This window comes from Phlebotomus papatasi, chromosome 3, assembly GCF_024763615.1.
Source record: "Phlebotomus papatasi isolate M1 chromosome 3, Ppap_2.1, whole genome shotgun sequence".
Taxonomy (NCBI): Eukaryota; Metazoa; Arthropoda; class Insecta; order Diptera; family Psychodidae; genus Phlebotomus; species Phlebotomus papatasi.
In genome coordinates, this window is record NC_077224.1 from 15,458,537 (window position 1) to 15,475,657 (window position 17,121).

The following is a 17,121-nucleotide window of genomic DNA, read 5'->3' on the forward strand; positions in this document are numbered from 1 at the left end:
ATATATATTTGATGAGAAAATTAATAACTATCTAAGAATTATGCTGAGTATTTTTAGACAACAAATATTCAAGAGCAACTAACGAGATATAATAATATTAATAATAATAATAATAATAATGCTTGGCACAACATCCCACGAAGGAGTTAGTCCTTCCTGCAAGGAGATTTCTAGATATACATTATTATTTATTCTTATATAGGGATAGGGTTGTCAGTCCCATGCCCCTTGGAATTAACAGTGAAGCTCACTGGATGCAATCCGAACACCTTTCACGCCAGAAAATTCCTGGTGATCTAAAGGGGATTCAAACCCGGGACACCTGCATCATAGAGCGAGTGCTCTAGGCTCTACCACTTGACGCATTGAGTGCCCTACTAACGAGATATAGTTAGATTAAATACGACACATCTTCGTTTGGCAAATAAGTATTAAAAAATGTTTAGCTCAATGAAGCAGCCCTACCTTCCCCTAATTATCCTGAAGAATTTTGGAGTATATGTATATACCGTACTTAATTCTACCCCTGGCTAAAGGTACCCCGGTCTCCCCTACCCTTTTCCTCATAAATTGGACTTCCAAAAACTTTATTAATCAAGGTTAATGATGCGAAAGCAAGAAGTGAAGGAGTAGGGTCAGCGAGTGAACCGTGAGTGGCAGATCAGTTGTTCGACGCCGATCAGTATCCATGATCGTACTGATCGATATCCAAAGTGAACCGTAAGTGGCAGACTTGCTTACTGCCCTGTTCGAATTGTGGAGTATAAAATGCATTTCAAAAGTTTGAGTCTTTCGCAAAGCTCGTTTCTCCAGAATTCTGAAAAACTTATCTGGGATTTTTTCAAGATCGTAGGTTTAAAACGCTCTAAAGACCTCATTCTTGAACCGTTTGGGACAGATACGGATTTATTTGAAAGGTTTTCGAATTCCTGATACATTTTAATTTATTGCAAAGGATTATGAAGTGGGTAATTGATATTTTTTCAAAATTCTATTCCTTGAATTTTAATTCTTAATCGTAAAATGCGTAAAGATTTTTTTAAGTGTATAAAAAATCAAAAACAAGTGGATAAATAAACCATGAAAACCAGTCAATTCAAATATTAAAATCAGTTTGCATTACAGCTTTAGTTCTGAAAGCTTAGGTCAAAAATTGAATTTGCAAATATTTTGAGTTAGTACACCAAATTTGCCTCTCAAGAAATTGCAAAAGCTGAGTTAGCTTTTAGCCTTTTGTAAAACATTCTATAAAACTTCTGCCAAATTATTGCGAAGCATTTTGAATAAGTATAGAATGCATTTCTAAAAACTTCACAAAGCTAAGTCATACCTTCTTCTAAGTTATTCTGCATAATTTCAGAAACTTTGAGAGTATGAAAAATTATTATGATAATTTATACAGAGTGTTGATAAACATTTTCACTGAATTATTATTATGGTGTTGAAGATGTGCTGAGTGAAACAATAAATAATTGCATTTTTGTACTTGTTCACTTCAGTGCACTTTTCATCACATAAAAGTTCCATTGTTTGTCAAGTTTTTATGAATTACTGAAGAAATGTTATTTCGAATGCATTTCATATAAATTTCAATTTATACAGAGACAATTCAAATTATCTCTTCTGACTGACCGACTTTATCTGGAAATAAATTCTATGAAAGGGATTTACATCATTCACTAGAATATCCTCAATTGGGAAACATTGTTATCATTCTTCAGCGGTCTTTACCACCACAATTCTTTCTTCCCACCAGGATCCTTCCACATCCGCTTCTTTTCGGTCTGACAAACATTGTGCCCCATAATGCAATAATAACAACGCGATTTTCACCCATCTCCGATCTCCCTTTTTTTCCTCTTTCCCTGTATCACTACAAGCCCACGGCTTTTCTCACGGAGGAAATTTGACAGATTCGATTGAAAATTGCCCTAAGGCTGGGAGGAAAGGAGAAAATTCAATATATGAAAAGGCACCAACAACATCCAGACACATTTTATAGGATCACCCGTTTGTCTGGGTTATAATCAGAGACTTGAAATTGAAGAAAACTTTCTGTTCGCTTTTCATTTGTCGGTTTTCTTCCGGGAAGAAAAAAATTGTAGACGGGCGATACAATTTCCCCCCAGAATACACGAAAAATCCTGCTGAAAGGTTTTGTTCCTGATTTCAAATTGTAACAATAGCAAAAAAAAAAGAAATAACTACAATAGAGAAAATACCTTTTAGCCAAGGTACATAAATTTATGCCTGTGAGACATGAAAAGTTCCAGAAGATGTTGACAATGGTTATAAAGAGCTTTAGAGTATAGATGTGTAGTAAAAAGAAACTTAAATTAATTATTTAGAACTTTATTAAGGAACAGTTCTTAGTTGGGATCCCCCCCAGGAAGGCCTTTGGGTTGCAAAGATGAGCAATACACTTCCCAAAACTAAGTTATAAGATTGTTGTGTACTAAGGAAAATCTTGGAATTATTAAACAAGTCTTAACCTTTACAGCCTTTTCAATAGACAGGTAATTTCAAGGAAATTCAAATAGGGGAACTAGGGGCAAAATATGGCAAGTTGAATAATTTTAAATTCGATATCACCCAAAATAAAACCTACGAAAGCTTGTAAGTCTTAGCATTGCCTTTTCCAACGTCCTTAAATGTATAAAGTTTTATGTTTTTTTTTAGTTTCCTAATGATCATACTCCATGTAGAGAAAATATTTTATTAAAAATACCCACAAAAAAAATGGGAGACACACGGGGTTAAATGTGAGAAAGTTCTGCACTTAGTTAGTATTTCCCAGAACCACTTTGTCTCCAGTTCGCCATTTCTGATTTCGTCTTTTCTCAAGTAAAAAACAATAAATAAAAATTAATTTTATACGAAAATCTTACAGCTAAATATTTTTTGAGTTATAAAAGTCAATAGATGAAAATATAAATAAAAGTTTAAAATCTTTTTTTTGTGTTAGCACTTCCACTTTACACCATTTCGAATAAATTTACTATTTGTAAGTTATTCTGATAGACAAAGTCAAATAAGATAAACTAGATTAAAATTACTATAAATTGAAGGATCTTATTGAACTTATAGGAGTGATAGAGAGGACTACATATAGATCTCACTCGCTCTCATTGAAATGTCAAAAACATTTTTACAAAACAAAAATTATTGTGCGTTAGGCATTATGCTCAACGCACAATAACTTTTTTTTTTTTGTAAACATGTTTTTCACTTTTATTTTACAAAACACAAAACTAAACGGTGTGTTTTCTTGAATCTGAAACACTTTTCAGAGACGAAAATCAATGCTTCTAATTCATTTTAAATTAATTTATAAACCAAATAGAACGAAGTAGGGGAGATTGGGGTAAAAAGTCACAAATCGAAAATTTCATAATTCAATATCTTACAAGATAAAAGAGATAGCATCTTTAATTTTTTTCCATATATAGCCCCCATAGACCTTCTTCAATGTCTTAAGTTTCTTAGAATTCCAACAAGGAATTTATAAAATAAAAAATATCGAAATTTTTAGTCCTATTTTTGAAATATTTTCCTTGCAGAAGATAACAATTATTACCTAGGGTCGAAGAAACGTCTGTTCGACAGGGAACCCCTATTGACACTTTTGTCAAAATGTTGAAAATTATTTAATGTATCTAGTGAAATATAAGTAATATAACGTTTTTTCTGTAATATACGTTTTACTATAAACAGAGATGTTCTAATTTCATATCCCAAATGGTACAGAGTAGGGTGTCAATAGGTGCTGACACGAGTTCTTTAAGTGTCAATAGACGTTCCTTTCACCCTACTTATTTTCCAAAATTGATGCACTGGTGAATATTTCCTGAACGATTGGAATACGAAGCCGCTATCCATTTTAGCATTTTCCGTATATTTTCTCCAGAAATCATTTTATTAAAAATGACCACTTGGGGTAAAAAGTAATAAAAGGTATAGGGCAGAAAGTACCAAAACCGAAGCATTATCTGATGTCTCACGGCGAAAAGAAACGTCATGGTCATGAGTGTCGCCGATTGTTGTTTATTTTGTATTGGTTAAACGATTTGCAGGATTTGCACAATTTTTTTTTTTAAATTACATTTTAGACAAGTAACTTTAATTCATATTGCATTATAAAATAATTTTAGAGAACTTAAACATTTAATCGATTAACCATTTAACCTTCTAGAATTCGATTTCGATTTTTTTTTCGGCAATAGTTTTATATGAACGAAATGGTCACCTGGTGGGTTACCTTCAAAATATATCCGAAACTAAATGGAAAAACATGGTCAACATGGTTTTGAAGGGAAAATGAGGGGATAGGGGAAAAACGTTTCGAGATACTAATACTATTAACTTCAAGGAGGTCATCGAAAGCCGGAACACAATATGTCTTACCTGGTACCGGCCAAAATCCCGATCGCCAAAATTCCGAAAGCCAAAATCCCGAAAAGGTCAAAATCCCGAATGGGTCGAAATCACGAAAGCCAAAATCCCGAAAAACTAAAATCCCGAACGCCAAAATCCCGAACAGCCAAAATCCTGAATGGGTCAAAATCCAGAAAAACCAGAATCCCGGGATTTTGACTTTTTCGGGATTTTGGCTTTCGGGATTTTGATCAGGATCCGTCTTTGTTAAATAAAATTCCGATTTTTGTCACTTTACACCATTTATTCTTCCACCTTTTTTTATCCCTTGTCACAATATCCGAAACATCGCACTTCATCGAAAAACATAGTCTTTTTTCTAGCGCCACCAAGCGCCAAAATTGTGGCGCCATTTCCAACACCGTCTTACCGTTTGACTTCTAGCCCGGTAACAAACTATCGAACAAATCAAAATATAATATTAAACAAAGATAAGGCAATTACGAGTACTTTGCGGATTCAATGCTGGTTAAAACCGATGCGGCCGGGTTCAAAATTTCAATACCTTTCCAAAAAATCCAATCTTAAACAAATCATTTGAGAAATAGGTCTCCCAACGTGGTTTGACTTTGACTTTAAAAAAATCGATGTCGAAATTTTTTTTCGATTATGGATTTTGATGGAAAAGAAGGAATGTAGGGGGTAAAGGAAAAAAGTCTCGAGATAATCCTTTTTTAGTTGGGGGTAATCGAAGACCAGAAGTTGAGATCTCTTACTGTTTGATCTCCAGATCAGTGATAAGTTCGGAAACAGCGGACTGTATATATACTGCTCTTATTTGAAATTCGAGTACATTCAGAAAAATAATCGAGTAAAACTTACTCGAATCGATGTTGCATTAACTCTTTTTCGTTGTGATTTTCGATTAACTATATTTTAGAGTTGATTTTACTTCTATTTGGATGTAATATTCGGAAGAGTTGTTTTAACTTTTTTTTTCCTTAAATTTACAAGACAAAAGAGTGTAAATAACTCTTCAAGACTGAAAATAACTCGTTTCAAGAGTTAAAAAAAATCTTTTTTTAGAGTTAAAATAATACTTTCAAATCCCAAAATGAATATGTTTTGCAATTTTATGTTTTTTCTTTATTTTATCATTTTCTTTATTAATATTTTCTTAGACATCAAGTTCCTTATGTTCCGAGCGAAATATCACGTAGGAGTACGCACATGTCTTCATGAAACACTGTTAGGCATATTTCTAGTTGATGTTCCATATGAACTTTGCCACATAAAAATCTTCTTGACTGAAGTATATTCTTGAAACGAAAACACTTATGCATATACTTCAGTCGAGATGAAATTTTACATCGAAAAAGAGTAAAAATTACATCGATATCTGACGAATTAATTTAACTCGCACGAAGAGTTTTTTTTTAACTCTACTTCCTAAAAATTTACAACGAAAAAGAGTAACAATTACATCGATATTCGTAGAGTTAATTGAATTTTGCCAAGGAGTTGTTTTAACTTTTTAGTTTTTTTCTTAGTGTAGTAATAATCAGAAGCTTCTATTGTTCTACCGGCAGTATGTACGGAGATGTTTTCTTGGAAAAGCGAGCGATAGACACTGCGAGTGTTTTATGTCGGCTAGACGAATCATCGCTCTGTTCGACTAATCAGCTGATCGACAGTCATAGTGGGCTCTATAAGTCTAAGACCTCTTTACCCCCTGACCTATAGTGTACCATTTGATTTCACCCTTATTTCACCTGAGTGTACACCAAAAGTTTATCGTTGTATCGTGCTACTATTGCTATATGACCTCATGTGTGAAATACTAAAAGACGCAATGGATGAGATTTCTGCAAACTTTCGTGCAACTTTTGCAATTCTCACGTGCCTAACTCACGTTCATCAGGACCCCCTATGAAGTGTATTTTTAATTAGAAAAACCCAGTGAATTTTGCATTCTCCCCTGTGTTTTATATTGTTCTAACTAGTGCAACGATCTCATTTCGTATGCAATCGAAACAATGTGTAAATTGCAAAATCGTCTTGTGAATAGCAATTGAGTTCCCATGAGAAATTGGATTGGGTCACACATGGGGCTGTACCACCCAATCCAGCTTTTTTTTCCCCACCCTCCACCCCAAATAAAACCCATCCCTATTTACCCTTCATTCGCATAAATGGGAATTCCATGCTGGGAAAAGGGGTTTATTAGTGGCAAATAATTTTCTCAAAGTAAACACCCAAAAGGGGTGTGAAATAGCGAAAAAACACATTTTATACTTTTGCATGCAAAACCCCTTCTCTATAGAACTTGACATACATTTTGGGCCTTTTTTTGGAGTAACAACAACAACAACAAAAAAGTGTGAATTAATTCAGGGTCGTTGAGGCAAATACTCACAGCTGTGAACAGAATTTATAAATTATTCCTTCTCGAAAGTGTGTATATAGGTATGGGAATAGCTCCTGGTGTACGAAAATGAGTCACAGAGGACAAATTATGTCTTCCTTCCTCTTTGCGAAAATGCACCACCCCTCAAAATGGATAAAATAGAGCTGTTAAGAAAGTCTTTTTGCGCGAAAATGAAAATTCCTCAGGAGGATATGCCATTGATGAAGAAATATTCAGTTGAAATACGTTTAATATTCTCTCGTTGGCAATTTTGTCCAATTATCGTAACGATTTTCGTGACAGAACTGCCAAGTGCCATTTTCCCTTCAAGAGGCTAAAGGTACCCCAAAAAAAGCTCATTTTTGCCCTTCTTACACCAAAAGCTTCATATATACACCCAATTTGATGATATTGAGTCACAAAAGAGCACCTCAATTGCGATTAGACTCACAGTGTTGATCCACTTCCAATGCCACAATCCCACATTTTCAACATGGTATTTTCTTCCCGCCAAAGGAGCAAAGCTCGTCAGAAGAAGGAGACTATTTTGATATTCATGGTAAATGGTGTAGTATTTTCTTCACCTCGGGACATCGTCAATGCAATAGTCTTTTCCAAGTTTTAAAAGTCAAACGTGTATAGCTTGGGGTATTGCTATCTTAATTTTAACTGGTTTGCAAAAAAAAAAAGTTTTTCACTTATTGATAGTTAAACTGGTTAAACTCAATAAATTTTCAAACTTTATCAGCGCGTCTTTCTGAACAGACGTCGTTGTTTGAATTTTCTTATGAACTTGTTTAATTTATTATAAATATTATCCATAAGATGTTCTTAACTTAGTTTCTTGGAGCTTCAAATGAGTATAAAATTTCTGAATTTATCAGAATTCCTGCATTAATTAATGGGAAATTAATGAAAATCAATGGGTGTGAAGGAAGAATATTTTAAAAGCTTCATTTTATTAAAAACCAATTCACAAATATCCAAGGGGTTACTCAAGATCGAAAATTTGTGTCTATATTCCGTTTATTCCATGTGATTCCAATGTAATTCTAATGATTCCAAATGTGTGATTCTGTTTTAATTCGGTATTCCGTTATTCTGAATTATTTTTGAAGGTTATCGCGGAAAAATCTACTGGCGGATATAGGAGGTAGCAAAGAGGCAATATTGACGGGGCCCCTATCCCAAAGGTGCCCCACTGAACCGTTCTTTTAAGTGTTTTATATTTTTTGTAAGCTTAATTTTATCAACTCGGCCATTTTTAATACTGCATGTTTTAAAGTTAGAATTTACTATTCGATTCTAATATTAAACGTTGAAAAATTAAAAATTAAACACAAAAAATTATTTTTTTTTTGATTAATTTAATTTGGATAAAATATCAGTAAAAGATAAAAATCGACAGAATATTTGAAAAACTTTGCTCGAAATCTAATTTTAAATATCTTCAAAATAGGATTAAGAAAGACTAGATAAGAAAGTTTAAAAAAAATCGGAAGGTGCTTTTAATTTCTTTTCCTTAAAAAAAGAAGCTAAAAAACTTCGGAAATCAATTAAATCGGATTTTGTGCTGTTTGAACCATACTTAAAATCATCAAAATCGAATTAAAATAAGATTTATTCAGATTTTTCGAACATATTAAGCCTAAAGGCTTTTTTTTCTCTAAGAACATTGTTTTGTGATCCTTAAGCTTAAAATGAAATTTCTTGAAAAGAAAAGCTATTCAGGCTATTCAAGATAGATGAAAACGCTTTTGCATCCTTTGACTAAATCCGACAAAATCGTATAAAACGGCATAGTGATATCCTTGAAAAACAGGTCGCAAGTGGATTCTTTTTTCCTTTTCTTGATTTTTAAATAAGCTCAACTCAAAGTCATAATAATTTGGCTTATTTTATCAAATTTTGGAGAAAACTCATAATAAATAAAAAAAATAAATAGTAATACATAAAATTTGGTCAGTAAAAAATCAAATTCGGTCGGAGAAAAGTCAAATTTGGTCAGTAAAAAGTAAAATTTGGTCAGTAATTTTTTTTAAATCAGTAAAATGAGAAATTTAATCAGTGGAGAATTAAATATAATCATTGAATAATAATTTAGAAAATAAAAAAACTAAAAGGAAATCAATAAAAATTTAAAACTTTGCATATTCGGATAAAAAGTATTGCACATTTCGTATTGCGGAAACTTCTTATTTTAGTACATTTCGTATTTTACCATTTCGTATTTTATATTTCGTCTTTCCTAAATTTTGTACAAAAATTAAACAGGTGCTACTGATAACTTTCCAAAGCACAGAAAATTTCCCTTTGCTTCAACAGGCGATACAGATAACTTCTCGAAGCACAGAAAATTTGATTTTTACTGACCAGGTTCTTCATTTTTTACTGACCATTTTTTTATATTTTACCTATCAAATTTCATTTTTACTGATCAATTTTGATTTTTCCCTGACCAAATTTGATTTTTCACTGACCAAATTTGACTTTTTACCGACCAAATTTGACTTTTCTCTGACTGAATTTGATTTTTTACTGACCAAATTTTATTTTTTACTGACCAAAAAGTCGCAGCCCCATTTCATTTTATATTATCATAACCCGAAGAAGCATTTTTTATTCTGTCTTATTCAACATTAATAAATAACAATAAAAAAGGGTTCGAAAAACACAAATTTGGAGAAAAAACAAAGAATTAGAATCACATAATTTTATTTTTGTTTCAGAAATATAAAGTGGGCGTGGCTTGTTTTGCCATGAGCAAAATAATTCGCATCCCGCATATATTTAAATGCGTATTTATTTAATTCTTTTCTATTCTAACCAGTATATTCTGAAAAAAACCGGTGTGGCTAATTTAATTTTTAATTTTTTTACCCTATTTAGAACATTATAAAGAACATTATATACAAATTGCAAATCGTAATGTAATCAAAGTGATCAGAGTTTCTGGTTCTACAAAAATATATCATGGTTTTCCCGGACTCCCAAGCGTTCCAGGTGGATCTTTTAGGACAGGGGTGATCAAGAACTGTTTTAAACCAAATAAACGTCAAAATAAGTTTTTCCAGATAGGGTGGTTTTGATCATTGACGTACATTTATCATTTGACAATTGTTCGGTTTCAAACGGTTCATGCTCATCTGTGTTTTAGTATCTCAAATCCTAATTCTTTCTTTTGCGTTTATTGACTAAATTACTTCGAATTCCATACAATGAATACGCTTACAACCAAAGTTTGATTCTCCAGAAGTGTCTGTGCTAAAAGTTAAATGGGTTAAATTGAAATCTATTTGCGTAATTTCGAATTTTTAAACTATTACATTTTCGCATAAGAAGTTTGAAAATTCCACATTAAAGAGAGTTGCGTAGTAATTTTATGAGGCTAATTAGAATGGAGCAGAAATATTATGAGAATAGTTGTTATATTTTTACCACAATAAAGTGAAGATTGAGACAATCGATGGCTCTGATAAATAATTGCCTTTCTGAAAGACAAAGCCATTTCAAAGCCAAGCTAAGTAGGTATATTCGAAAATCAACCAGAAATTCAAAGTACAAGTTCATATATTTACCGCTATAGCGCTTTGCTGCTGTTCCATTTTCAATTTTCGGTATTCTTGATACTTCAATCGCCACAAACGTCAACAAAAATGCGTAAACGTTTCTCGTAAAAAGCGGATGTTGTGTAGTTTTGTATAATTTTAGGATAACATAACGTTTGAATTTTAATTCCATTAAGAGTAAATGTGCTTTTATTAAACTCATTCGCTTTTTCGCAATTCGTCGATTTAAATTTTCGAACTTCTAACGGGTTTTTAGGTAAATTCTCTCTGATACCTTTGAATCGGCACAGTATAAACCTCAAGCGGAGAGAGCTCTCAAGTCTGAAAGGTTATTGGTGAACATGAAAACACTCGAGACATTTCGAAATTTGAACAGGACTTAAAAGTAAAAGTGTTTTCCCTTCAGCTTTCGAATGTTCTTTTTCTGGGGAAAATAAACATGTTTTTTTCTTATTACTTTACTGTTCCCAAGTGCTTTTACATAATCGACTTTTCTTTATGTTGGTTTCTGTCTCGACTATTTGAAGGTTTTTTTTAATAGAAAACTGCAGGGATTGGAGGAAAACAGTCGAGACGGGGTCAAACACAAAGAAAAGTCCATTATGTAGAAGCACTTGAGGACAGTAAAGTACAAAAAATAAATGTGCTTTTTAGCGCATGATAGTTCTCAAATGCTTCTGTATTATCGACTTTTCTTTGTGTTGGTTCGTGTCACAACTGTTTGATGTTTTTAGAACACGGCGAAGACTGGGGAAAACCGTCGCAACTCGCGACAAGAACCAATACAAAGTAAAGTCGATAATGCAGAAGCACTTGAGAACAGTAAAGCACTAAAAAACATGTTCAGTTTTCGTTGGAATAGCACCAGAATTTTTAGGTTTGATTTCTTTGATCAGTTTTTTATTTTTATTTCTTATCTTATTTCAATTTCATCATTAAAAAAATTAAGCTTTAGCGGAATTTAATTTAGAACTTGCAAAGCAATAAATTCTTTATTATTTAAGTATTTCGTGTTACCTATAAAAAATCTCAGATGCAAATTAAACTATTTTTAATTATTAAAAAGTAGTTAGGATAACTTCAAGAGCCATCCACTCCTTTTATTTCATTTGAAAGCACTGACAGAAGGCCGCACCTGAAGTTGCGCCCCTTTTTAGCCCTTTTAGTAATAAAGTAAGTGAATGTTGCACATTCAATGCAATATTTCTTAGAAGATTTCCCTTATTCGAACAAATAAAAAAGCAAGAGTGAAGTATGCAAATTTTAATTAATTATATATCCTGAAAGAAAGTTCATCGGAACAAGTTAGTGTACGAGTCTTATTGAGGACGTCAAACTTTCCTCGCTATAAGGAAAATTTAAAAACAATTACATAAAATTACGCGGAGAACTTTCGTTGCAAATGGAACTTTTGTCGTATAAGCTTGGTATGGACTTTACCTTTCTATTGATATATTTTTCTAATTTTCCGTTGATGCAATCACTGTTTGAAAAATATTCTTCATAAGATTACTTTTTTGGAGTTTTATCACAATAATGCATGGGGAGTTGTTGTAGAGCTTTTTGGAAGCATCTGTTGTAATCTGCAGTAAAGGGGTGTTTGCGTGAAAAGCTATAAGGAGCTTTCGTGATAACTTTTTGCTTATCAATTTTACGTCTTTGTTTGGTTGTTTGGAGTGTCCTACATTTCAAACTGAGATGCAATTCATCCATGGTAGGGTAAGTGTGCCAAATTTCGGCCAGCTTGCAATTTCGGCCACCTTTTTTGTTCCTCGAATTTCCATGAACTTTTAGATTTTACGTACTCTAGAGATTATACAATGCAAAAGAATAACAAAAAATGTAGCTTCGACAAACGAGATGACGTGAAAAAGATATTGGAAGAATTTTCGAAGGGCAAGAAACTATGAGAATGAAGGTGGCCGAAATAGGGTGCCAATGATATGTCTATATTTTTATTCACTTTAAAATGTATTAAGAATTATTTTAGAGTAAATAAAGACGGTAAACTCTTTAGAAGGTTCCAAGCAACACTCTTTCAGAAGAAAGAATAAAAAAAATCAATTTGTATTTAAAATATTCAATTTCAAACTTGAGACTTTGACGCTTGCATGCAACTATGCCGAAATTTGGCACACTTACCCTATAGAATTTATCTTCTCCATCATGAAAGTTTTCAAGACCACTCAAATGTCCTTATGGAAAAAGCTCTCAAAAAAGGGATTCTTGGTGGATATTTTTCTGAGGAAATTTTTGCAATTTGAAGATTAAGTTCAACAATGTGGAAAATGAAACATACCTTTAGTGGATCACATGAGGGAACATATGCAGATGTTCGTCGTCCAACAATGGATCGGCACCCGATGCTACTGCTACGTCGGTCGGATGTCCGTTCTGTTGGTACAGGAAGCATTTTGGTTGTCCAGGCGAGTGACACTGGAGCTAAAAATACACACTAATTCTCAAACACTAATCCCTCCACCCCCGTGTGACAATCTACCACGCTAGCATTTTGCCCTTTTCCATCATACGCTCCAATGGCAGGAACTTGCAGTGTTCAGGGAATAATTCCTCGTGAGTTTGATGGTAAAGTTTCCGAAGATTTAATTCCATGTATCACTGAGTTCAGCACACTTGAGATTTGATTTGTATATAATGTGGAAATACTGCCTTATGCACACTGAAAGCTTCCTTAATTGTGTCACTTTTATTCCTCCATCCAAGGACTGATGATGATGGAACGCAAGTGGCAAATTCTCATTACATCCCCCTATTATCTCTTCCAGTTATAATGAGAAATATTTTTGCACAACTTTCAACTGCACTGAAGTCATTTTTTTCCTGTTGGAACTTGCAAATAAATCACTGACATTTTCGAGATTATGAATTACACGAATCGCTGTAACTTTTCCTCATATCGACCCATTTTTTTCCCGCTTTGTAATATTGTTTTTTTCTAAACAATTTTTTTTCTTCTGTTTCTGTGGTGAAAGAGTTAGTGCACTAAATTGAATTCAACCACCAAAATGACATCAACTGTCGCCGACTGAAAGTTTACTACTGAGGCAATTTCGTGACAGGCTGAATGAACAAAACGAGAAAACTTAATTACAAACTATGCAACCAATTAAACTTTCTTTTAGGACTCCCCACTGGTCTTCTCTTCCTTAAAAAAAAAGAATTCTTGCAACTCTTGATTTTCGACTTGAGACATTTTCCAGGGGACTCTCAGTCAGTGGGATTGGTGAAATCTTCATTAGATACAGAGACGTCTATAATCATTCCCTAGGGAGTTCTAGTTTGCATAAAGAGCCTTTGTTAGCCTTTTGAAAACACAATCTCATGGCTAAGCAAAGTTAATTGCACTGAGATTTATTTTCTTGTGCTACATTTTCTCCATGTACAGCGTAAACTCTTCCAGATGCTCTTTTTCATGAAATTCTTATCAGGGTAAGTGTGCAAAATTTCGGCCAGCTTTAAATTTCGGTCACTTTGAGTGTAATTTCGGCCAATCAACTAAATTAATTAAAATTATTGATTTAATCTGTGAATAGTCAATGATTTGTTTTCTTTTAAATATTTATTCTCTTTTAATCGTTAAATTTTGAGTATAGGGTAAGTGTACCAAATTCCGGCCAGCTTGCAATTCCGGCCACATTTTTAGTTCCTCAAATTACCATTAATTTTCAGTTTTTACATACAGAGCAAGATAATCTGAAAAAGTCATTGGAAGAATTCCGGAAGGGCAAGAAACTATGAGAATGAAGATGGCCGGAATAGGCCACCAATACTATGTCTACATTTTTATTCATTTTAGAATATACAAAGAATGATTTTAGAGAAAATAAAGACAAAGAAAGTGTTCCAAGCAACACTCCCTTTAAAAAAGTAACAAAAAATTCAATTTGTATTAAAAATATTGCATTTCATACTTGAGACTTTGGCGCTTGCGTGCAACTATGCCGAGATTTGGCACACTTACCCTAATTTGACTTAAAATTCTGTTAAAGAAACTTCAGTGTAGAAAGAGTCTCACAAAAAGTGTGAGAGTTCACTATTGATAGTTCACTATTCGAGGTTTTCTATTAAAATTGATTAGTGTTCATTAAGGATGATTTTTGTTCATTTTATCATTCTTTAAATTTCGAGTGAAATGTTTTATCTGGGTCATATATTTCGTGTGACAAAATTGGTATTTTGCGTGCGTTTTTTCAGTCAGGTAATTCAATTCAATTCAATTCAACATATTTCTCCTCAATTAATGCTTTGTTGCGGCTGCCGCCAACTTATCACGACCGATCTAATCAGGTAAACGGCAGAAACCCTGAATTACAGATCGTATATGCCAAAAAATTTGTAACAGTCTTACAATTTATGTCTATAATTACAATTTACTTCTTGAAATGTTTACTATTTCGGCTACATCTAAATCCCGATGAAAAGACGTTAACGGAAAACTTGTAAAAGAAATAACAGGAAATTTCAATTTGTACTAAAGATATTACACTTCAAACTTAGGGCTTTGATGCTAAATTTACAACTATGCCGAAATTTTTCACATTTACTGTTTTAAAAAACATGATAAACTTTGAAAAAGCGAATACTTAAAGGGCCACGTGGGTCAAAAAGACTCAAAAGGCATTTTTTCTCTAAAAGAAGAGAGGCTTAACTCTTTTATCATTTTTGAGAATCCGGAAACTAATGATAGAAACCATTTTAAAAACCGATGTTATTATTAAAAAAAATGTTTTTTTTATTAATTAGTAATTACACTAAGAAAAAAGGTAAAAAGTTAAAACATCTCTATGGCAGAGTTAAATTAACTCTACAAATACGATGTAATTTTTACTCATTTTCGTTGTAAATTTTAGTAAATACTTCTCCTTTTCGATGAAAAATGTCATTTCGACTGAAGTATATGCTTAAGTGTTTTCGTTTTAAGAATATAATTCAGTCAAAAAGATATATATGTAAATTAAAAAAAAGTTAAAACAACTCTGAATATTACACCTAAATAGAAGTAAAATCAACTCTAAAATATACGAAAAAAAGTTAATTTAACATCAAATTGAGTAAGTTTTACTCTTTTGTTTTTCTGAGTGTAGTTAATAGTAAAAGTAAACTACAATCTAAGATTATTTTTGCAAATATCCAGCTTAATCTTTCATTACCTCAGGAGAAGCAGTTTTTTTTTTCATTCTTAAGGTGGTTTCCTGAATTACTATAGGTAAAAAATCGTTTTTTTTTTATTCCTTAAGTCGAAAGATTATGCTATGTATGTAGGAATGCAAAGCACGGCAAAAGAACTTTCAAAATTTCCTTACTTTGACCTCCCACTGCGTTTCACATATTTGTTGTCTGCTTCTAAATTTTAGAAAATGTAAAAAGGTCTTTCGCTGTGTTTTAGCTTGACTTAGTAACCTTCAGATCGTACATCCACTCTATAAGAATATACCATAAAATTCTCAAAAATCAATTCTAAGAACTTTTTTATCCAACCGCAAAGAGTTCAGATTTCACAATTTTCTTCAAATTTTATTAGTTTAATAATGAAATATACTAATTTTTTAGGCATTGTGTAAATAAGCAGTAAAAGTTAAAATTGAGCAGTAACAAAAAAATTTAAAACATTGATGTTATCGTCCAAATTTTGGCAAAGGGAAAATAAAGAGCTTTTCATTTTATCTGCAACAATTTTAAATGTTAAATATATAATTAGACCCATTTTTGTAAATATTTAAGTTTTTTACTGACCATAATTAGATATTTTACTGCTCATTTTTAATTTTTTATTGTTAATTTTGAATTTTTTACTGCTCGTTTGTTTTTTTTCGATTTTTTAAGAGTTCTAGTGGACTGTTCATTAATCCGCAATTGGAAATTGCAAACATTTTTATTATTTTTTGAAAAAAATAAGCTTTTTTTAATATGAATAACAGAAATGCAAAAAATTCTATGAAGCTTGGTCGTTTCTGTGTCTTCCAAAATATATTGTGAATTACAGCTATTTTTTGGCGACATTATTTAGAGTCTGTCCTAATTCAACAAAATTTTAAAGTTCTTTTAATCCATACTTACTCTACTTATATTTTTGTGATTCTCCCAGATCCATGCAAAATTATCAAAGCCTATAATTCCTAAGATCTTTTAGATCGTTTTTTCCACGATAAATTTCTAAATTTCTTTTTGATAGCCTAACTAAACCCATCAAAAAGGTTGAATATAATTAGCTTACTGGATATCAGATGGTCCAGATTACGGATAGAGATAATGGAGATAATGAGAAATATTTGGATATATTAGGAATTAGGAGCAGGGTACTATTTAGAAGTCCTGATGAATCAATTTAGATTTCCTTCAACTCTTTTAAAACTTGATTAAAAAAATCGACTAAGTGATATTAAAAATATCCAGAATTGCATAATTACTACATTATTTATACTTAGATTATCTGAGCCTGAACTTCCAAATTACTTTGTCCGGAAATTCATTTATCCTATGGATAAATTTCCGAGGTTCTTGTCCCATTTCCATTTCCCGCAGCAATTAATGCTTACAGATCGGCGTTATTTATTAATTTTGGTCCTTCTGCTTTTAATGCTTTCAATTAATTTTCACGCATAGTTTTCGATGGAACAACTTTACCGTAAGAGCCTCAAGCCTCCTAAAAGAAATGATTTGTTTTGTTTTTTTTTTTTGGAAATTAATGCAGAAATGAAAAGCTTCATGGAAATGCTCTTTTTTCGATAATTCTGTTGCAGTAAAAATCTA

The 17,121-nt window shown here is 32.3% G+C and overlaps 1 protein-coding gene across 2 annotated transcripts in view; it reads right to left on the minus strand.

Annotated features, from left to right (window-relative positions):
- Window positions 1-17,121, minus strand: part of LOC129807834 (regulator of G-protein signaling 7-binding protein) — a 116,926-nt gene that overhangs the window by 84,134 nt on the left and 15,671 nt on the right. For both annotated transcript variants that reach the window (XM_055857383.1, XM_055857384.1), the window contains exon 2: window positions 12,650-13,431. In XM_055857383.1, the coding sequence (XP_055713358.1) occupies window positions 12,650-12,763 (114 nt within the window). In that variant the 5' untranslated portion in view covers window positions 12,764-13,431. The remainder of the gene's footprint in view (window positions 1-12,649; window positions 13,432-17,121) is intronic.